We start from the raw sequence: 24,355 nt of genomic DNA on the forward strand, positions 1-24,355 counted from the left end.
AATTTTTCACAGTGAGACCAATCATCTATTGGAATAACCTCCTCAGGAAAGTGGTGGCTTCCCCAGTGCTGGACCTTTAAGATACAGCTGGACAGCGTGCTGGGGCATCTAGTCTAGATCATGTTTTGCCAAGAAAGGTTGGATGGGGTGAACCTTGAGGTCCTTCCAACCTGGCATTCTGTGATTCGGTGTTGTATTTAAGTTATCTATGTCAGCTAAAGAAAATGAATGCGCACACACACCATCCAATTGTCCTTTTATATTTTTATTTGGTGTTAAGTAACTCCACAAGAAAACAAAATCAGTTACTCTGGTGTACGTGAAATCAGAACAATACAACCACTTGAAGCAAAAAGTAGAAACAAATTTCAGCCCAGGAATGGAAAACTGATACTTCAGTGCTATGGATATGCAATGCGCTTCATACCACAGTGCGGTTCAGCGTATGCCAACCTTTAATGCTGCTGTTGTTGTTGTGTGTTTCTATCCATACAGAAAAACTAAAAACCACACTTCAACTCTTACCGAAAGCTTTAGAGCTTCAGCCGTTAAACTATGAAAACAAGTAAAGACAATTTGTTATTGCCCAAGCTCAATACATGATTTTCTTCTCCCCAAAGGTGCTGGTGTTGTTCCACGCCACTGTGTAACAACAATAAGCAACACCTTTGTTGCTTTGAGCCCTTTCTTACCAAAGAAGCAGCTCTAGCCAAAATTAACTGAGCTGAAGTTTGTGTTTGAAATATGTCCATTTGGTCATTCCTTGTTCTCGTATTAAGTTCTCATTCCATTCTTCACTGTAGTGATGTGAAGAATGCATGTGTAAAGTTCTCTTTTAGTTCCAAGTTACAGTTAACTAGTTCTCAGTGCAGGTACTAAACAACCTCTCAAGGAAGCTCCAGAATAAAGTAAAATATATAAAAATCTATCCCAAGTCTGCAAATAAATTAAGAAAAGAAACTGTAAAGTGTCAAAAGATTTGTTGTATGAATGCAAACCCTAAAACATCTTCTAAGAGGAGGACCAAAAGTCCCTGGGTAAGGACAAACCAAGCCAATTTAAAGTAAGGATCTCACCAGCAGCGCTGTGCAGAGAGCAGCGCAGATTTCCAACCACGTCTTTTAATTCTTATCAACTGAATAAAGGCAACAAAACCCAGTTATTGAGAAAACCTTTCCAGCACGGAACATATTTCAAAGGCAGTTCAGCTCACGTTTCAAACAGCTGTAGTTCTCATGAGGTTTATTGCCTGGCAGAATAAATGGTCAAGCTTTTCAAGTCAGCTCTTCTGATGGTACAGACATGCTGCTATTGTGTAGACGAGTTAGTTGGTGTTGGGTTTTAAACTGTGAGTTCGTAAAAACTTAGAATGTTTAGTTTTGCAAATATTGCTCCTCCTGGCTTATCCATTTTGCATAATGTGTTAAAAGCACAAGGAGTCGATAAGTCTTGTACAGATGCAACTCAACAACGTATCGACTTTCTAACTTAACAAAAGAAAATTGAAAAGCAAGTCACATAAAGCAACAATCACTACTGCAGTCACACACGTATGCGCAAGTCACCGCGGCCCCTGCCCCCCCCCACCACACACACAACTTGCCCCACACATCCTCTCAGAAACACAAAATGAACTACAAGATCTACTAAATCACAGCCACGACAGCAGCTAACTGCAGCAGCCACAGGATTTCTTTCAAGTGAAGCACCGACCCTCCGCGTTACTTAAGATATTGAACACTCTGAACATTTTAGATCATTTCAGCCATTTGGGCTCGAGTGCAGAGCAGGATGCTTTTGCAGGTTACATGAATGCCATCATCTGCAACAAGACAACATTCTCAGTACTCGTTACAAGATCCACAACAATCCACACATCACTCCAGTGGTTTATGATTTTTTTGGTGTTACTTGTTCAACTTCTGCCCCACACTGGAAAGTTGCTATAAAGGACAAAAAAAAAAAAGAAAAAAAAGGGGGGGAGATAAAAAGCCCCACATTGCCTCCATACCTACAAAAAAATCCTTGGCGTCTCCAGTTAGCAAAAACACAAACCATGGTGTCCTCAGTGTTGGTTTGTGGGAGGGGGGGATCAGAGGATAGAAAACACAGTTTCTGTAAGTCTCTAAAGCACAACCCTGTTGTTCCTACTTCAAAGTTATGAGATTTACTGAATGAAGACTGGACAAGTCATTCATGCTCTTCTCCTGCATTCAGAAAGGCACTGATAGATTACAGTGTTAAGTATTTATCTCCCGGTTCTTAAAGAACAAAGCCTAATGTGCAGAAAGCGGAAGTCTCTGAACAGCAGAAGTAGCTATGTAGACACTGCAATGCTAGGAAGGTTAAGTGTAGGGCTACAGTTACGAATGAAAATAACTGCAATTAAGATGCAAAAAAGCAGTGGTACTACTAAGACAAGCACATGCACATCCATTCTTGATTTGACAACACAATCTAGTCTAGTTCAAATAGCCAAGAATTTAACAGGGGGACTCGGGGGGGGGGGGGGGGGGGGGGGGGAAATAAAATTTTCAAGAGGACAGCTGTGTCCTCATCTATAAAATAAGCAAGAAGAGAAAGATAAATACACATCTGAATCCATTAACTGAAGAGGAAACTCAAGTTGTTGTTTTAGAGCTACAGACCCTCAAGAAGAATAGTTTTCCATCTCATGTTACTTTTTAACCATCTGTTCTACTCTGCAGTTTTTATAGTTGAGTTCGGGAAAAAAGCTCCTCCTCACATGGATCAGCCCATTCACTTCCACCTTCCGAAGCTGTGTCTGCAGAGCTGGAGCTATCACTGGAGTAGATCTTCTTCCTGAAGCCATTTGGTTTTGCCTCAGCATTTATATCATCGGCACATCTTGCTTCATAAACAGAAGACACCTAAGGATTTAAACTGACAGTGTTGATGGGGAACAATATAGAACACACTTGCTTCTTTCTGGGCTGGGAAGTGATACAGTTCTGTAGCTGTTCAAGAGAGAAGTCACAGCTACAGGGCAAGTCCTTCTCTTTCCTGACTTAGTCTACTACATTGAAAGGACTGCAGAACAGCCGGAGGAAAAAGAGGGAATTTTTTTCCTATTCCTTAATTTCAGGATTTGTGTGTAACAGCAAGAGAATCAAGTGAACTCAGAATGCATCATTAGCACAGGTCATGTTAGAAAGTCACTGTCAAACTCTTCTAGAACATTTGGTAGTAAGTATTAAGTACCAAGAAAACCCAGAGCAGATCTCACTGAACTTCAGGCAAACCCGATATATTTTCAGCTGCATGAGTAAAGCGATAGCAAGCATGTCCTGGTGTAAATTTAAGCACTAGCATCATTATGAAGTTTAAAAGTGTATCAGTAAGTGCATATGAGATGTTTTCCCTAAAGAAAACCCAGGGGTGTTCTGCTCATGAGCAGGACAGAGTTCAGCATGCATTAGTTATGCCTTTAGTTACAGGCCCCATCAGCCCGCTCCAGCTTACTGATACTAGAAGCTGAAGAAAAGAAGATTTGTGCGTAACACATGACAAGCAAAAGCCAAGTGTTCCCAAAGGAAACCGAGTTTGCTTAACTACTAGAAGTACAACTGTGTGTACGAAGGGCTGTACTCCCCAAAGCACAACACTTCACAGGATTTTCAGAAGGATGCTCAAGATGCAGAGGAGATTTAAAAAGCAAAGTAAAGAAAGAAAAGCTTTGGAAGGTTTTTGTAGGAACTTCATTTGAGGCCAGACTGAAAAGTGTGATGGAAGGAAAGATGTAGCACACCCTTATGAAATAAGCAAAAAAACCTCCTCCCCCAAACCAATGCCAACTTACCATATTAAAATCTAAAAGATGTTCATCATCATTGGATGTTTCCTTTACATCTGCAAATTCTCCTACACCATTCTCTCCCTTGGCATTTGTATAACACTCTTACATTGTGTTTGTGGGGGTGTTTCAGAGGAAAAAAGGGAGAAAAAACAGAATTGAGGAACACTGTTATTTACAGTTAGCCAAAATGAAAGCATCTTGAGAAGTATTCTTGTAATTCACACTATAGATCATGTAACTTCTGCTTGGGGGAAGATTTTATACTCTGATATCCTTAAAAAGATAAGCATAATACCTTAGAGAAGCTGCATCAAATCTTACCTGGTTAACCAAATAATTAAAAACCTATTTAGTTAATGAGATCTAAAATAGTAAAGTACAAAGAACAACAATTACTTATTTCTTACAAATGCTTCAGTACATTTTTACACTACACAGCATCCCAGATCGTGCCTGTTTCTATTCCCATCCCAAATACACTGCAACAGCAGCCTGATTCTGACTGAAGCTCAAAAAAAAAAATCAATGTGAACAGCTGTGGTTTCTACTTACCAGAGTAATATTCCATATATAATATCAACATGTATTATATAGATGTATATGGATCGCATGCATCAATATCCATATATAAAAAATATACCCATACAGAAAACTGGATACAGCTAAAGATTTGTGAAAGAATAACATCAGTTCTAAGACTAAAGCTCTGGTTTTGCTAAACTTAAGTCTAAAAGAGGAAATCCTTCACAGAAATTCTGCCACCGTATGAGGCAGGTTCTGGACTTGACACTATTTTGGACTGTCTGTTCCTCTGAGGTGAGGTGATGGAGCACTTGCAGGTTACGCTGGTTCACCAGTAGATGTCAGCAAAAAGATGCCACAATTCACTCACAGGATTACTGAGTGTGAAATATGTACAAGAGTTCGAGTCACTGCACTTGCTATTAGACCAATAATGTCTCTGCAGTTGTCACCGTGAAAAAAAAAAAAAAAAAAAAACTTGACAAAAGCACACTAAATATCTTCACTTTGTAAATACTGAGCTTTTTCTAATACAGGAGGTTCTGTAACCAAAGTCCTGTCAGCATCGATCTCTGCTCTTTCACTGTGCAAGCACATTTCTGTAGTTGGGAATGAAGTCAGGTAAATGTTCTTCAAAGTAACCCAGACTGTCCTAAACACCAAAGTAAGGGCATTCAGGCACTGAGAACATAGTTTAGTTGGTAGCACTTCAAGGTATGCTCCAAAAATAGTTCAGTAATAACTACTGGCTAATCTACTTCCAGATTATTAAGGAACCAGGTCTTTGATCAAAAGTTTCTTGCAGTGAGCCGCCACAAGAGAAAGCATCAGACAGCCTGAACACCAAGTGTGTAACTGTTCTTGTTTAGCTTCTTGCTTTCTCCCCAGAAAAGGTAAATTGGAATGCAGGCAAGAACTAAGAGCTGCCTGGATTCTGCCTGTCCCCTGCAAACCTGGGCCCAGGCCAGCTGTCAGATGCCAGGAATTGTTTGTTGGGAGGCCACAGGGAGTGCTGGAAGCACCCCTGCTTCCGCTCGCTCACAACCACCTACCCAGGCTGAGTTTACTCTCTGTGTGGGATTGAAGAATGCCCAGACTGTCACTGGAAAAGGAGTGGCCAAGGGGCAAAACCTTCTCCTTCAGAGCTCAGGAGGAATTCCATACATTCCCTGAATAACTGGCATGTTATTTATGCAAACCCATAAAAGGTGTTTTCACATTCTTACAACCTTAGCTACCTAATAAGTATTATTTGGGCTGAAACCTATTCAGAAATGTAATAAAAGTATTTTCAGAGTCAGAGATTAATATTCTATTTACTTAATTCCAGACTCTGGAATGAAATACATTTTCATAAATGTTAAAGACTATTTTAAAAGCACTTTCATTTAAAAACTATTTAGAAGCACATTAGGTATCTGTTACAAATGTAGCTGAAGCATCCCAGGTCTCTCCCAGGTAAGAGAATTTACTGTGAAGCGTTTGGCTTTTTTAAATACCAGCAGTAGTTCCCATTCGCCTGCAGCAATCCCAACCCATAACAAAGAGCATTTCATTCTAACACAAGTGCAATGTCAGTTCAAAGAGGCACAGCTGCTTACCTTCACACTGCGATGCAGGAAAAAGGGGAGAATAGAGCGCCTTTTCCCACCAGCATTGCTTTTCCTGGCTGCCACTCATTCTCTGCAGATTAGTATTCAATATAGGAAAGCATTTAGACAATAATCACACTTCATTATGTCATAAATAATATACTTACATGTAAGTAATACTCTGGTATTACAACCAATTTGCTAGGTCTGATAGGTCACACTGTTCAATTCCTAATACTAATGGGAAAGGGCTGTCAAACTGCAGTAAGACATACATTATCTGAATTCTTCCAGACAGTATGAATCCCACATGGGGCTCACATTCTGCCCATATAGAGTTATACAGAAGAAAAAGATGAATTCCAGCCCTACACTAAGTACAAGCCAAGAGAGAAAAGGTAGCTGCCCAAGAGATGAGAATACAGTGAAGCAACATCAGTCAACTTGACAAACAGTTCATGTAAAACAAAACAGAAAAGTAACAAATAGCAGCAAAATGTCATGTTTAAAGCCTGGAAGGGTGAGTTAGCAGTACTATTAGCGTCAATGGGATGACAGAAAATTAAACTAGAGAATTAATGTACCTACATGAGGAAAAACTGGTTATGAGAATGAATAATTTCAGCTAAAAATAATCTCGGTCCACTCATTCAAAATGCCGAAACACCTTGCCCTGTATTTTAATGCTAATTTAAGTTTACCAGAGCCCTTTCCTTACAGAATTAATGGACATGGCTAAAATACCAAATACCAAAGGCTTATCACAACAGCCACGTCCCTAATGTTACTGCATCTGTGGTAACCCCATTAACGTCCAAAAGATGGTGCCAGCTTCTAACACCCCCTACAGATTTTACACAGAATGATTCACAAATTACAGTGCAACAAGCTACTAAAACCACTAACAAATCAGGTTCAACACTGAGTTTCTATCCACCTTCCTCCTCTGTAAACCTAATAACATTTAAGCATGAAAAATTAATGAACCCCCTTTTGCTCCTCCTTAAGCTACTGTAGAGCTACACACCTATGGAACCTAAACTTACAAACACCACTTAAAGAGAAACCCCTCTCAAACCAAATGAGCAACTCAAGAGTGCTGCATTCAGAAGCACGTACCAGAGTCAACTGTCCTTTTCTCATGTAATTGTGCTATAATGAATATTGAACGTAGCCATAACACCAAAGAACAGTCCCTTTTGGAACCTCAAGCTCAAACCTCAGACTCCAGGGAAGGGAGTTCTTAGAAAGTTAAACCACAGAAAAACAGGGAAAGGGGAGGAGAGGAAAAGCTCACGGGTATTTGAAGCAGGTCTTAGTGATAAATATGTGCATTTACAAATAAATTCAATCATGGAGGCCTCACTCTGCTGCTGACTACAGATAAAGGCATGTAAACTCCACAGGCCCAATGCTTTATTAACTTCAAAGCTTCTCACTTGGCTGGTGTCACATCTGCACAGGTGATAAGCTGTATGAACCACAGCAGGTTACAAGCAAAGCCAGCTTGAGTCTGGCAGGGTAGCACAAGCTACAGGCTGCTAAGTTGCCATCAGAGCCCATGTATCTGCTCCAGGATGGCTGGTGACTGAGCTGGTGCTTGGCTGTCTCAGCTCTCCCCCATCCTTCCACCACTGCCTCAGCACCATTAACAGCTAGAAAAGGGCAGTACACATCTCCCAGCTGAACGTAGCAGCAGCCCAGAAGGCCCAGTTTGAGCAGAAGATATGGCCCGCTTGCACCCACACTGACAATCGTGACATGTCTTATGGCTGACCCAGCATTAAGGTCAGATGTGCAAAGCATTAGGTATGGATGTAGAAAGACCTGCTATCCATGTAGAAGCCATGCGGGGTTTTGTCTGGGAGGGGATGAAGGGCATGAGCTGATGTCCATTTATACATTCACTGAAGGAAACTATTATTTCTTACAGTTGCTTAGATGTTTACTATAGTTGCAGAGTCTACCAGTGTGAGAATTTCTGTGAATTAAAGAAAACTCCCAATTAGTGAATACAAAATAGCAACTCCAGAATAGTAACATGACTCTATCCTCCTTTGTTGGCATTCCTTCCCTTTTAAAATGGCATTTTCAATTCATGTTTCCTCCTCCTCCTCTCTCACACATACTCACATACACTTCCAGTGCTTTATGAAAAGTTGTACTAAATTTTTCAGCTAGCCATGTAAATAGCTGTTATTGTCAATGGTTCTGGTATTAGAAATTGCAAGTGGAAGTCTTTCCTCTCTGAAACTTCATATTTGTTTTGCTTTATTTGTGAAAGTAGAGCTCAAAAACAATAAAGCAAACCCAAATGCAAGTGCTGTTTCACTCCCAGTCTTGCTACAGGCCTGATGGAACACTGACAGCTTTCCTTTCTTGTTTTACAGCTAGACATATGGTAACTGAGGTTGCTTGTAGAGCCTCCAGTTGAGGCAATGTAAAATCACTTCAAGGCTTCAGCACTCACGAGCACAAACACCACTGTAATGTTACAGCTGGGCAAGATTCTCCTGCCTCAAGGCCTGGCTGATTAAAACCACAACTGTCCAGGAATTTTCAGTAGATTTGGGCCAGAATTGTGCAGTTACATCCAGAAACTAGGACTCGAATTCTGCTTCTGTCTCCCTGTGACCTCTCCAATGCTGAGAGTTAGGACAACAGCAGAAAAAAATAATTGTAAATAATTGTGGTGTCTGCTGTTGTTTTTATAGGATTTTGGAAGAATAAAATAGTTTCAGAACTTGAAATAGCACTGATATGTCTTTCATTAGCATCTAGCTCACATTTGTTCCTTCCAATATCAATTTACGTCTGTCTTTCGACATGAACCTTCTTCAGAACTTCATCCAACAGCTGGGCTGTTGAACTGAGGTCTTTCATCCAAAGTTTCACTTGCAAGCCCTGGTGTACAAAACAACACTCATCCTCTGCAAACACCAGGACAAACACTTTCTAAAGGAATAAAAGCAAGCATTAGGGATTTTTCCAACTAAAAAAACCTCAACCTATTGCTGCTTCAAAGATCAAATTACAGCGAAATGATTCTGTAACCTAGCCTGAGGAAAGCAGCTAACCTGAAGGTGAGATCTGGTGAGCCTAAATGGGTAACAACCATTTTAAACAGTGTTTGATCTCCAGCATAGCGATGGAAAAGCAATTCAGTGTTTTAAGGATACAACTGAATAAAAGGGAAAACACCCAGAGACGTGAAAGATGTTTCCTGCCCCATGAATGACATTTCCCACAGCCAATGAGATTTTTCCTCTCCTCTTCCACTCACATATGTATTTGAAATAAAGCAGTTAGGGCAGACCCTTGTTTTACACAGACCTATTGTATAGCTGCTTTCTTTGCAAACCTGCTGTAGCCAGCAATATGTAATTCCTTAGCTAATAGAGCTGTATTGTGGGAATGCAGCAGGAAATCGTGTGGTTTTGATCTCTGGAAAAGGACAAGCTGCTCTGGTGAGCACACCTCAGACTGGGAGCTGGGCCCTATCACAGCACATGTGCAGGAACAGCATTTTACTGTTTGGCCTGTGCAAATCAAAGTACAGCGTGGGATGTACCCAACACCACAGCAGGCAGCTGAGTAAGTGGGGCATTTGAGTGGTACTAGTGGTTTGCTGACAGGGCTGAAGTTTAACTGCAGCTTCTGCATAACAGGACGTTAAGACAACTTTTAGGAATATCTTTGGTAGAGGCTTTTATGCAGGCGAGGAAGCAATGACTACCAAAGCTGGGAAAGACCAGGTCTAGAAGTATGAAATCAGAATCCAAGGAAAAAGACCCAATCATGGAAAAGTTAAGTGTTGGAAAGGACCTTAAGATCATCCAGTTCCAACTCCCCTGCCATGGGCAGGGACACCTCACACTAGGCCATGTTGCCCAAGGCTCTGTCCAACCTGGCCTTGAACACCGCCAGGGATCACGATTTAATTTTATAATATGATTTTAATGATACACCTGGTACTGTCCTGAATGGGAAGTGCCTGGTTGGTAACCTAAGGAACAAAAGGTAAAAGAAATTCAGAGGGGCCAGGAGGATGGGACTGTTCCCCCCCTCTCCTGATGTATACACAGGAAGGGCAAGGGAAGCTCATATTGATAGATTTAAAAATATATAATCTTTAAAAAAAAACCAACCCAAACACCACCACAGGCCTTCCCCGATCCCCAACCTCCTAAACTGCAAAGCATTTATTCTATTTATATTTTGTTACATATATGTACCTATTTCTCCTCAGTTTAAGAGCTTGAGTGCTCAAGTAGTTCATTGGGGATTTGCTTTCTCATTGGCAAAGACAATAGATAGCTTCATTTTGCAACTTTGCATGAATTTCTTAAGATAACATTTATGAATGTGCAACACATTTTTCTCCACTAAGAACTGGTATGGGAAGTACTTGACAAATTCAATCTTATTTTATCAACAGTCTGCATAGGGGAAAATATTACTACAGCTTTTTTTGCTGTTCCTTAACTAACCATTTTACACGAGGCAGCAATCATTTGTGCTGATTTCCTTGCTTCCATCACGAGTTCCTCCCTGCAGTTACAGGCAAAAGTCCACTGCAGATGCATAGGGCAGGTTGGTCATCTGCTCACTACAACAACTGCACTGCTCAGAACTTCATTCTTCAAGCAGAATTTATGCAAAGCATCTTCTCAGAGCTGGGGTCTACAGTTCTAAGGACAATCTGCCTTGGAAAAAGGGCACTTCCAGCATTTTGTGAGAAGTTTTATCCAATTTTCCAGCTACACATCTAAGTAGCTGTTATTTTTAATCTAACTTGATATCCCTTTCAGGACAGACTGTGGACTTTACTTACTGATTTGAAGACACCAGCACTGAATATTTTTTCTTTCAAACGATGGAGCAGTGACAAAAGTTTTGCAGGATCTTAACAAAGTGGCACTAAAGCCTGCTTATGATCTGAGTATTATCTGAAGTATTACAATGGGCAATTTCACAACCAACCACAGATGAAGTCAAAGTCATCTGAATCTGTAAGTACAAATTTCTTTGAACCTGCTCTGCATCTCCTCACTATCAGAATACAAGAAACACATGAATAATTGAGCAATCAAATCAGCAACAAACCCCACTGAGTCACAGGAAAAAAAAATAAATTACGTTTTTTTTATTGGCTTACTTGAAACATTGGGGTTTTTCCTCATGGTTTTTATCCTGTCATTGTGAATTCTATCTTTTTAAGGTTCCTCTCACATAGATACTTTCACCCTTCAAAATCTCAGCAAATTAACATCTTACTAGTGAGAAAGTTAGAGCTCCAAGTCATTGTAGGTGTTGCCATCATCGGCATTTTATCAAGAACTGTGTGGTTCAAGCCTTTCTCAGTCAGCCCCCAAATTACTCTATTTTACAATGAAGTATTTTGCTTTCTATGTGGATACTCTACATGCTCTTTAATGTTTTTTCCCCACTTGATTCTCCTGATTTTAAGGCACAAAGCAGACCCCTCTGAATTTTGTCTCCCTCTTGTCACCACCTAGGCTTATGGCAGGTTATCTCCTACACTACTGACCTCAGAACCAATGTCTGTAGGCCACCCCTCCTTCACCTCCTCTCTCAACAGCCCTTCCTAAGGGGGTTATACACTTACATTGCACTACTCCAGTCACGTGAAGTGCGTCACCAAATCTAGTATGTCAATTCATCCATGAGATCCATAAACATGGGGTTTGCCAGTAAGATCTCCTCATCCACAAATGCACTGTCCTAGGCACATTCAGACCTTGAAACTTTGGTACCAATCCCAACAAAACCCACCAGTCCCTTTATGTCAAGGACTCAAGAGAAAAAGCATTTTTAGGGCACAGCTACTAGATCAGAGACTGTATAAAATTTATTGACACAAGATTCAGCATTGTTATATTCAGAGACCATTTACGGCAGCAGATTGTGTACTTACCCACAACTCCACAGACAGACAGTAAGAGCATTTACTTTACGTCAGAGGATATTTTTTAAGGTTATAGGGTTTTTGGTGGTGGTGGTGAGGTTTTGGTGTCTTGGTTTCTGGTGTTGGTTTTGGTAGGCTTTTTTTTGTTTGGGTTTCTTGCTGGGTTTGTTTTGTAGTTTTGTTTTCTTTAACCTTTACGCTACATTTATAATTATGCACTTTTGAAAAACTGCTGCAGGAGCTATCAGCAAATTCCTGCTGCAAAATCTGCTGTAATTCTGAAAGAAGTGCTCTAATATAGAAGGTAAGAGGGTGAAAACTGAACTAGATTCTCTTACAGTCTTATAAATAGGAGATATTCAAAGACACGTGTTTGCACAGCACATACATACTTCAAGGTTTTATGTGATGCAAACCAGAATGTGTTACTGTTACACTGTGGTCTACAGGAGTATTTCCACAGCCATTATTTCTGCAAGAATACTGGTGGTACCTCAGAAACTCAAACTTTCTGTTAGGTACCAGTGAGTTAAACACGAACTGCAACCTTTGTCAGGAGTCAAAAACAAGCACAGAAGTTTAATTAAAAACGAACCTTTGCAAAGCTTGATCTACACTAATGAGGCAATTCCACTGCCTCTGCTCAAGTTTGAACTCTCCTTCCCATGAATGTACGTGTGGGGTGCCCAGGAAGAACTGTTTCTCTTAAACCATTCCAATTCTAGGTATTTTATATTGATTTTAACACTTATGAAAATAAATACTATCATTCTTCAAAAGAAATGCTTGCATGATACTTGCACCTCCTCCTGCACATCACAGACATCATCTTTACTGATTAAAGTTTAGTTCGTTACCAACATAGTAAAATTGTTTCAACGCTTAAAAAAAATCCTCCCTTCTTTACAGATAGACTTCACTACAAGAATAAATTTAGATGAATATTCTCAAGCCAAAAAGCCAATCATCTTCAGATGAACGCTAATAGCTCTTACAAAAACCCATCCTCTGAGGGCATGCTAGATGTAGGAGGGCTAGCCCTGTACTGCGTTTGATCAACACCACATATCCTGGGGTGTAAAGCCTCACTGTCTGAATCAGAGCATAGAACTGACTTAGGTTTAAAACTAGGGCTGAAAGATGCAATTCCTTCTGGCTCAAACGAACACTACATGAAGAACTTGTGAAAATGGATTGTTCAGGTCAAAGGAAGAGAATGAGTAACAATGTCACAGTTTAAGTTGTAATCAAGTCCCCTAGAAAGAGTTTAATTGCAAACTGAAGTCCAGACTGCTGAGACGGTTGCTGGCCCTTCGTACTTCTCAGTGGCTCACAATTCTGAAGCTATGAAAATGCCTACAAAATCACAGGACCTGAGCATGGGAAGCAGTTCATTTTGTTCTTGCACTAAGCAACTTTAAGAAAATAAAATGGCAGAGCTTTCTGAGAACTATTCAGTACAAAAGGGGTTTTTCCAAGCCTCGAGCATCAACTACGGAACCACTGTAAATTTATCTTACACCAGACACTTACTGCTTTCTTGAACATGTAAGTGGCTGAAGCAAAGAGCCCTAAATGTCCTCACAGAGAGCTATACATCCAGAAAGGAGATCTGTAAAGGGCTGGAAGGAACTTTAGACCCTTGGTGTCACAAGTAACTGTTCATCCATTATATCCTACTGTATAATGAAGTTAGGATCCACCTACTCCTAGTGAAAGGTAATTCCAGAATCCTTAGTTTATTAGTTTTTTGATGACTTTCTGCAAGGCCTGGCGCAAATGTAGAAACTTCCTGGACTCCAGAAATGATTCCTGGAGCCACATAAGCTCTGTTACTTGGAATCTGGTTACAGCAGGAACCAAGATGTCTAGAAAGGGTCTGGAAAAGCCACAAATTTGATTCTTACATGCAAGCAGCAGATATCAACCTACTGCCACTGGGAAAAGAAGTTACAACAGCAATTAATTTAAAGGAGGATGAGAGAAGAAACAAATAGGGAAGAAAGAAAATAAAGAGCTCTGATTTTGTTCAACAAAAAGGTTAGCTCTGGTTTTAGCAAGAGAAAGGTTAGCTTCCAATACATGAATTAGTGTAAGAGTACACAGAAGCACACCACAAGCTGGGTGCAACTCTTCAGCTGAAAATGAAAGAAATTCCCTCCTAATGTAGATACTACAACTGCTGAGTACGTGGAAGAGAAGGCTGAAAAGAAAATCTAAGATGCAACTTATAACTATCCAGACAGTATCTCTGGGCTGTCCACACAAGTGAATTAGTTTGCTTGTCAAGTATTTCTTCCCAAGAGCAGAAGAAGCTCACAGCAAGAAGAACTTGGATGGTTTTGGCTGGAAAAGAGTTTTGCTCTTGATCATTATTTAACCTACAGCTGCAATTACCTGAAAGAAAACTCTCGAGTTTCACCTGTAGTTATAGTTAGGCCTCCTTGCAGTCTTGTGGTAGCAATGGATATTGTGCATCCATGTTTTATTTCTTTTTGTGTCTATGCTCACAACAACATCTTAGTTTCCAGACAGTTGAGCCTTTCTACAAACCTTTCTTTGCTGAAGTGTACATCCGATAACTCAACTCCAGATTGTACTTGGAAGTAACTGCATTGAAAAGACTGACTTCAGATCTTGCTCTTGAAAATTTTAAAGTAGGTTTGAATCAAAATCAGCAATATCTCATTAATCAAACTGTATGCACATTTTAACATATTATATGTAAATCAGGTAAGACAAAAACCTAAGTTGAACAGATTTTAAAGTCACATGAGTGTACACATGCATATATTTCTAAAGGTATGCAAGATGACAGCATCATGCCTGAAGATGGTTCATTTTTCACAGAATCACAGAACGACTGAGGTTCGAAGGGAACTCTGGAGGTCACCATGTCCAACTCCCCCTGCTCAGGCAGGGCCATCCAGAGCAGGTTGCCCAGGACCGTGTCCAGATGTCTTTTGAATATCTCCAAGGATGGAGATTGTACAACCTTCCTGGGCAACCTGTGCCAGCGCTCGGTCACCCTCACAGTGAAAAAGTGTTTCCTTATGTTCCGATGGAACCTCCAGTGTTTCTACAGCACTGTATTTTCTAGAGAGCTATACAATTACACACATTCCAATTGAACTGTCACATGGCAAATTGCTGGTTATCAGCTGCCAGCTGCAAATTCCGTAATGTTATATATCCACATACCTCTTCAAGCTCTCCTGAAGAAACAGGATTATCCTCGTACGTGGGGAAGTGGCACCCTGCTTTACAACTGCAAAACCTGCTAGTCTCCTCACACGGCTCCACTATTCTGCAGTTTACTTTAGAGCTCTCCATCACCCTGCCATCTAGAGATTCTTTCATACTGCATTCTAAACAGGGATCTTGGCTCCCTACTGGCAACATCCCAGCCGACTCTTCTTGAGAATCCAATGATGTTTGCGCACTCTTCTCCATTCCAGACTTTTTTAATCTGGGAAGGAATTTTCCAGATTCAAGCTCTGATTTTCCATAATAATGCCCTTCTTTTTCTGCATCTTCTTCCAGAGGTTTGAGATCTGCTTGTGGATCCTCAAAGACATCTACTTGAGAAGGGACAGCAATACCTCCCTCATCTTTCTCTGATTCAAATTCTGACTCACTTCCACCACCTGGAGAAAGTTCAGATGCAGAAATCGGGCGAAAGTGAGTCCTCGGAGAAATCCTTATAGCCCTGTACTGCGTTCGATCAACACCACATATCCTGGGGTGTAAAGCCTCACTGTCTGAATCAGAGCACAGAATTGACTTAGGTTTAAAACTAGGGCTGAAAGATGCAATTCCTTCTGGCTCAAACGAACACTCTACATGAAGAACTTGTGAAAATGGATTGTTCAGGTCAAAGGAAGAGAATGAGTACTCAAGCCCTGGTTCTTCAACTTGAAAGTTACCACAAGCTCCCAGTAAGTCTTCATGGAAGATAAAAGAAAACCCCTTATTTAATCCGTTATCTCCACTCTTTGATTGCTCATTCTGTTCAAATGATACATATGGCCTCCATAACTGCCTGTGACCAGGGGCAAAGCTATTACCTGGAGTCATAAACACATCTGTACCAGCTATTGTCACTACATCAGAAGCTGCACATTGTAACAAGCTCCCTTTTGAGTGACTAGGTGGCACCACGGCCCATTCTCCATCGCTGTTAAATGTTTTGAGCTCCCCATACACACCACCAAGTATAAATGAGTTTTCTTTATCCTGGTTAACATCCCAAGGTTTTGATGGTGTAGTATAGTCACCACCATCTACTTTTGATAAATCGTTTGAGACAAAGGCTCTCTTCTCTAAATTCTCCTTCTGACCTTCCCAAAGGTGATACTCTGATCTCTGCACTGCTTTATTGGGCTCCTGGAGGGTTTCAACTTTTGCTTCTGTATCCAAACAGCAGCAATAATTATTTACATCAGTTGAAAACAATTCATCTTCTATTCCTTCTATTTCTACCATCGCCGCCGAATTCCTGTCTGTCATATTTGTCCAAATATCTTTAATAACCCCTGAGCTGTAGCCATCTCCATGCGGACTGCTTTTACTACACCCTTGTGTAGCTTCATAGTCTTTACTTTCTGCTTTTTGTTCTAGCTGAATACCACAGACAGATTCTAGCTTCGATTTTTTCTTGAAAATCAAAGTGGGCATTTCTCCTAAAGTTCTAGCTTGTTGCTGGCAAGTTTCTTCTGGCAAAAAATCTAGGATTTCTTCATCTACATAATTCGAAGACACTCTAGGAACTACATAATTCATCTCTTCTGTATTAAATTGTGTGGATTCTTCATATGGAATATTTAAAGTCTCATTGTCTGAACGTGTTTCTTCCGAGTGTGACCATGGACTACAGGTTCTCGTTGAAAGATTGGAACAGTGTTCATTTTCATCAAAGGCACTATTTTTGGTCCATATTAGCAATCTAGACTGTGTTTTCCCAAGAATATTAGCAGTGCTACTAGAATCTGCATTTTCATTTCCCAAGTTGAGTGTTTCAAAAGAAAATGGTAAAACAGAGTTACTGCATTGCACTTCAAACACTGAAAAACAAGAGTTTATACCAGACCCTTCATTAATATCTGAAAAGAGCTCTTGATTGCCAGCAAGCATGTGTGAATTAAGCATTGTGCTGTCTAAGATGGGGGAGAATCTGATGGGAGAATCTCCTCCAAAACTTTCCCCATCCGCATCACCAGAACTAGAAGATGAACAGCACTCCCAAAATTGAGCTAAATTACTAAGGTCTTGCAAGAACCACCCTTCAGCACCAACAGAGCTGGTCGAATCTGTCCATATTGCACTTTCCCCTTGCAACTCCATTCCATCTAACACTATGCAACATTCTGCCTCAAAATCAGTTTTTTCTTTACTCTTTTGTCGAATCATATTTAAAATCCGACTCTCCCCTTGCATCGTATCTGAGGCACCAGGATCCAACATGGATTGATCAATATCCACTTCATAGAAGTGTGTTAGTTCTGACAGATGAACATCATCTAAATATTTATCGTCCTCTGGTTGAGAACATATTGAGGTCCCAGCGAGGTCAATATCCTCATTTAGAACTGCAGGCATTTCTACAAAGTGACCATCGATGAAAGTACCTGCTGCGAGGTATGTTTTATGAATATTATTGTTGCTAATACAAAGACCATGCACTGATTCAGACAACTCTTCTACAGCCTCCGATGGCACGCCACATAGATCTTCTCTGTTGCGGTACGTAGTCTCCAGCTTGCTTTTTCTGCTAAGAGGAACAAAGTACTCTGTAATCGGCTCAGTATACCACAAGGGTTCTTCTTTATATTCCTTTTCGTTTCTGCTGTCTAAATACAAATCTTTCCCATCACTACCGCCAGCTTCTTTTCTTCCTAGTTCTTTTAATGGCCTTTTACCTCTTTTGCACAGTTGTTTGATGGACCCGCTGCTACTGCTGCTGCTGCTTCCGCTGTGGACTTTTCTTTCAGCCTTTTCACTAGATTTCACTGAAAGCCTGCTTTGCCCGTTACGCCCTTTTTTACTTCGAACCTCTCTTGTTTTGTGTCTTACTTTAATACATTTCATTGATGCCTTGTATTCACCTTGATTACCACTAGAACTTGAGCCAGCCTCGCTGGATTCAGATGACCAGGAGCGCGGACGCATCTTTCCCTCAGACTTATGTCGCACTTGCTTCTTGTACAAAACAGGCTTCTCTTCAACTGTGTTGCTACTAAACTTGTTTTCTTTCTCGTTCTTACTTTTCTTCTGCTGGGCTCTCTCCTGTACAGTGGCTGATACTTTATTACTTCTGTCTTTAGTTACTTCACTTTCACTATTGCAGTCCTTCGGAGAAGATGTATCCGTGCTAGTTGGTGGAACAGTGGATGAAGATGAGGAGCTAGAGTAAGAGCATACTTTGGATTTATTCCATACAGTCATAATTTCCTGCAGGCAAACTGGCTTTTCAGAAAGAGGAGGAAACGCTTCATAGTACCTGAAAGAGAAATAAAAAGGTGACATTCAGATTGAAGAACTTCAGGCAGGCATGAAGATTAGAACATTGACTAAAACCACATCAAAACACTACTCATATAGTTTGTTCTACATATGTACATGCCGCTCATTGCACTGTTTATTTGAAGGATAACAAAGGGGAGATTGAGATAAGATTTAAAAGTGCTTAATATATGTCTAAGAATACACTGCCAAGTAAAACAATCCCAGTTTTAAGGAGTGCTAGATAGAAACTGTGGATGTTTGAAACAGTGAAGGCCTGACTACAAGAAGCAATCATATCTCCAAGAGAAGTCAATGACAATACTTCTGGGTACTTCAAGTGGACTCAGGTACTTGGAAACTAATAGAGCACTCTGGTTTTAAACAGTTTAAGGGTTATAAAAGAGTTTGTTTCGCATTTCTACAACAGAAGACAAAGACTTCTAAACCTAGGAAACCAATTCTCTTCTTTTGAGTTTAAAATGTTAATTAATGCTGTTTTAAAGGCTTTTAATTTGTCTTGTTGACATGGTTTTAAGGAAACTAAAATACAGTATAGTTTGAGTTCTGAATATAGCCAAAGAGTCAGGACTGTTTTAGCCAGAAATTAAGCTATCCCATGGTACCAAATGCTCATATTTGCAAGTAAGATTTACAAAAGAAGATGGAAGGAAAAAAAATGTATTTCTTACTATCCACAAAACTCCAGATTCCCCACTAAGTTAACTTCACTGTGTTAAACTATGGGAGTAAAAGGAGAAAAAAGTATCTCAGATAATAATAATAAAAAGTGCATACATTTCTACTTGATCCTTTGCTGTGGGAGATAAATCAGTCTCAGGAGACAAAGAGCCTTCTAACTTTTTGTGAATCTTCTCCTCTGTTTTGGAAGAAAATTCCAAATGCTTAACAGAAAAATTCAAAACGCCAGCGTATTTAACAGTATTTAACAAAAGCACCAGGATGCATTCCTGTAATTGCAGTAAAAGTCCATAAAACACTGTAAATTACACAATTTATTGTCTGGTTGTTATACATAAATAAATTACAAGTTACCACCCAAGAATCAAGTTTTACTCAGTTGTTAAGTCCTGCAATTTTCACTAGACATGACTGGCAAACCAGCTGTGTGCCACTTCATGGCTAGCAATGCCCCCACGAGCAGACTTCCTACTGTATACTCAGTTATCCCTTATCCAAATCTTTATCTCCTTTCTTGCACTGCTATATATAAAGGAAGATTTTTTAAATAAATCAACTATTTAACTAAGTATTTTTATGAATGGTTGCATCTAACTGCTCATGTATTTCACTACAAGGAAGTGCTCCTGCAGTAGTTGCTGTGCTCTGGGCAGATGTAAAGGCTTATTTCCTGTGTGAGGGGTGACTCTAAAGACTTCTATTTCTATTAGAATCTGTAAAATACCAAAAAAAAAAAAGAAAATGCTGTGGGATAATGGTCATTTTACTTTTCCCCCTGCAAAATAAATAGTCAGCCTTAGCTTGGCTCAGTAAGAAAGTCTCACAGCACAGCACTATGAAATGCTAACACCAATTACTATTTAAAAACAGGAAAAGGAAAATGGCTAAACCCCATCCTTTTTATTTATGTTAAATAAATATTTACCATGCTTTAAGCAGGTACATACTTATCCCTTATTTATTGCTATTTATACGACACGCTAAACATATTCATTTTACTGTGTCAGAGGCTGCTGTGAGGAGCTTTCATTGAAGACATCACAATTTTATAGTATGTTCCATGCTCTAGGCTTGGCAACACCAAGTCCCCATTATTGTTTCCCTAAAGCCCAGAAACATGAAGCACACTTCTCAGCAACAGCTACTTGGGTGCTTTTCACAGGCATAACTTGTATGTAACTGGTCTGAGGTCAGTCTACTCTTTACAAGTATCAACACCCACAAGAACAAACTCAAGATTATTTTGACTTTTTTAGTGGGAAGGGGGAATGAATGTTTATATCCAGCTATTCCTGCTTTTTTTAGTAAATAATCCTGTTGTGGTTTAAACTAAAAAAAGCAGGCATAGCTGGACATGAAGGTACAGCTTTTCATGAGGAAAACTCCACTCATGAATGGCTATTCCTTAGGTAAACAGAACACACTAGTATAGAATTCCTTAAACTATTTGAATGAAATTATTCAAATGCATTTTAAAATTGCATGGCCTGTATTTCATTATTATATTTATAATTATTATTATATCTGTAAGTCTCAAAATGTTACACAACTTATGAATACAATATATATGGCCTCAGAATTTTAAAGGTTTATTCCTCACCTTGCTTACTCTGAAGGTCTTTCAGTCGGGAGCAAAGCTCCTCCACTAACGTTTCTATCCCAGAACTCTGCACAGCAAGAAAACCACAGGGGAAAAGAAAAACAAAGCATAATTTATTAAAAAGAAGATTCATTTTATAGAAACACATCAAGACAGTAAACATATCTTAGCAGATGTGTTTTTCTTTCTGCATGGTAACTATGCATTAAAAAGCCACAAAAATTATTCCTAGGTATACCTTCATTCTTATAAATACATGAATTAGAGGTCAAAATGATTCCATGGAACAGGTAGACACATTCACACATTCAAATGACAAGCAGTATTGTACCTCTAAGGTTTTGCTGCCTCTGCACCTCAGATTTACTGCACTGTATCACTCTGGATTTAGCCAAGAGTCTCATGATAAAGTTCAATACTCAACTACTCACTAAGATGCATTTTAAAAAGCTAAGCTTGACCCTTCTGGTTGCACAAAAACTTACCTGTGAAAAAAGGGCTGTTAAAAGGTTGTTGAAAATCAGAAGTGAAGGTGAAAGGAAAACAGCATAAAGACACATACATATAACGTGGTAGAGAAGGAGAAGAAACACTTCCACAGTATCTTTATCCACAATTTATTCATCTTTGCCAGTTTACAATGCCCAGTTTTTTCTCTTTTTGAACATTGTGGTGTTTACACAGGAGAGCAGAGGGAAAAATAAACACCTTATAAACCCCTATTTTCCTCCTTGATTCCTCCACATAAACTTTCCATACATTCAAGCTTCCTTTTTAAACCCATTTCAGTGTTATTCTCACATGCTTCTGTTTTTGTTATTCGCCTAGACTTGCAAGCAGCAACAGATAAACCATCAGCACTGGAACAGCATATACTGAAAAATAAACACACACAAAAAATGGTACAAGATCCTACCAGCTGTCTCAAAGGAGAACCCCCCCATGCTATTCTAATGAAACAGAAGTTGAACTCTGGTCAGCAAAATACTTATTAGAAACATACAGCCTGCAATGACCATTCTTGCTGGAAAGAAAACCAGATGAGGTGTGTACTGCGTAGATGTTCATGTTCTTATTACTTCAATGCTCACGGATCATGCTTGGAGATTAGACTTTGCACTTTGTGTAACTGCTAACAGAAGGCTCGAATCACAGCTAAACACAACAACCTGTAAAAAGTGGGGAGGATGAGAAGTCCCCTGCACATACATTACCACACAGTTGAGAATGGTAATGAGGAAGAACTGTGCAGCTTCTCGTACGCTATGCACAGCTTCCTCAATAACAAGTCCAGCAGCTTGTCCCCATCATACTTGGAGATTTTGAGACTTACACAAACCTCCTACAAAATTATCTCACCTTCTGAATTTGACATGATCTTCTGTGTATATAGTCATGGAATATGCATTCTCTCCAATGATAACGCAGATCAAATATCAAGTAACAAACACATGAAAAAGTTTGATTTGCCGTGTCACCATGGTGTTATAGAGTTTTCATTTTCCCAAGAACTAAGAGTTTCTTCTCTTTCCTGATGGCTGCTTACAAATTGCTGAGAAATATGAGTGCATGTTGATAAAGCACAAGAAAATATTATGGAAAAGGAAAACCTAATTTATACAGTGAAACTAGCTTATTTAATCCTCTGTCAGAAACACACACTTGAAAACTCATATACTGAAGCAATGACTTATGGGCTAACTTCTAAATTTCAATTAGTTGCAGCCAAGTGAGAAAGCAATTTTCTGTTCCTAACTGCATTGCTACACTGAAGTGCTAAATATAAACCTTTATGCCACATACTTAACTGCGGATGACTTAGCAATATTAAACTTTAGAAGGCATCTTCTGTATCAGTAAATTTACCAACATCACATAAATTGTTTAGAAAGAACCAAGCAGCACAGTAACATGGACAAACCTATGCAGTTCTAATAGTTGCCACTTTATGCCTATAGCACTCCCGACTCCCCCCTCGTCCTCCTGAAAGGGCAACAGAGGAGGAGCTGGCCTTGGCTTGGCTCAGCTCTCCCAATTCTTTAATCAGACACCTGTAGCAAATATTCAAAATCTAAGGAATAAAGATTCACTTCCTTAAATTAATTGTAACACCACATCAAAAATATCCCCCAAACCAGCAGCAATTGGCTCACCATTACACCGAAGAAGTGAAAACTTATAGAATCAAGCGTTCATTTCCTCCTGTACCATGAAACTAATACTGGAGTCAGCTGACGCGCTGCCTGCTGTCCTGCATAGCTCCTGGTGGAGCTAGTGCTAGCTTTAAGAAGGCGGGGGGGAAAAACCACTGTGCAGAATGCCAAGCCTCTAGAGACCACTTGCTCAACCTCTTACTGCACTATATAAAACCAAGCCGCAGACTTAACATAACGAATGCCTCGGCAATTATTTCCTATGCGACAGTGCTGTTCGCCGAGTATGAGATTTAGTTACTGCGTTTTTTCATTGTTGAAGTTAATGCATTGCAGTTGCAGCAATCCCACTGCCAGAAAGAAAGATATTCCAGGCGCTGGCTTGGTTCAGGAGGACACAGTCAGTTAACAGAATTAGGTGATCTGCTTAAAGTGCTTTGCTTATGCTAAGATTTAAAGACAGTCCCCAAAGAGTGCAAATACTGGAATACCTTAAAAACATTCTTCAGCCTGGAAGTCTTAGTGCCTAATTATGATTGCTATTGTAATTCCAACACGAAGGCTTAAATCTCATGATTATCTGCAAGATTATTTTAACTACTGACCCAGATTTCTACTACCCCTTTTCTCTCATTCAAACTACAAAGAGCAGCACATCGTATTTTAATTCATTTTTCATCCTATATAACAAAAAACTTCCCCTATATCAAATACATTTTATTCTGCTCTGCTGTTTCCAACATATTGCTATTTCCTTCCCCTGCTTTAACTTACATCAAGTTCCATCAAAAGTTCTTCTTCTTGGCTTTTCATCAGCTGGCTGAAGCAAGGGAAGGATTACATAAAGGATAGGTGTAATGTTACTGGCATAAGAGTGGCCAAGCTAACAGATAAATTAAGCTGCTGAACTCACCCAGCATGAACAAGAACAGTCAATCTGACTGCTGGAGTTACACGACCCTAGTAGCCAATGTCTTCCTTACTGACCAACACAGCTCTATTCAGAGCCAAATTATCGCAGTTCGGCACAACGAGGAATGAGAGCAATTAAATACCAGCAAAACTCACACATATTTTTATATATATATGTAAAATATTGGGTGTTTTTTTTTGTTTAAAAAAATACATGCATATATATATTATATATATATAGAATACCAAATCTTAAATCAAAGATCTTTTTAATGTGCTCTACTTTGGAAGTAGAGCAGTCACAGATGACAAGTGGTAACTCATTAGCTTAAAGCAACCTGACTGCTTTTGTACGTTCACACCCCTGTGTAGCTGCAAAAAATGTTCCCAGAAGACATTAAATCCACTTACTTATGAAGTATTCCTCTAAATTTTAAATGATCAGTGTAATTGTGAGCCATGGAAACAAAACAGCATTACGTACACCAAATTCAAATGCACTAAAAACTGTTGCCTACGTTAACAGTGGGCACTGGCTTCTTCCTATGTTCTGAGAGTTTTTAGTAAGAAGCTGTGAAACATGAGCTTCTCTCAGATTCTTGACAAATCTCTTTAATTCTTGTTGAC

General features: G+C 39.7%; 1 protein-coding gene across 2 annotated transcripts in view; it reads right to left on the bottom strand.

Moving 5' to 3' along the window:
- Positions 1-246: 246 nt before the first annotated feature.
- The window catches only part of KIAA0232 (KIAA0232 ortholog), a 67,385-nt gene continuing 43,276 nt past the window's right edge, over positions 247-24,355 (bottom strand). For both annotated transcript variants that reach the window (XM_034064570.1, XM_034064571.1), the window contains exons 4-9: positions 20,664-20,730; positions 19,160-19,241; positions 15,062-18,359; positions 5,941-6,022; positions 3,821-3,918; positions 247-2,891 (exon numbers count right to left, since the gene is read on the bottom strand). In XM_034064570.1, coding sequence (XP_033920461.1) covers positions 2,712-2,891; positions 3,821-3,918; positions 5,941-6,022; positions 15,062-18,359; positions 19,160-19,241; positions 20,664-20,730 — 3,807 coding nt within the window. In that variant the 3' untranslated portion in view covers positions 247-2,711. The remainder of the gene's footprint in view (positions 2,892-3,820; positions 3,919-5,940; positions 6,023-15,061; positions 18,360-19,159; positions 19,242-20,663; positions 20,731-24,355) is intronic.

Source organism: Melopsittacus undulatus, chromosome 7 (genome assembly GCF_012275295.1).
Source record: "Melopsittacus undulatus isolate bMelUnd1 chromosome 7, bMelUnd1.mat.Z, whole genome shotgun sequence".
Lineage (NCBI taxonomy): Eukaryota > Metazoa > Chordata > Aves > Psittaciformes > Psittaculidae > Melopsittacus > Melopsittacus undulatus.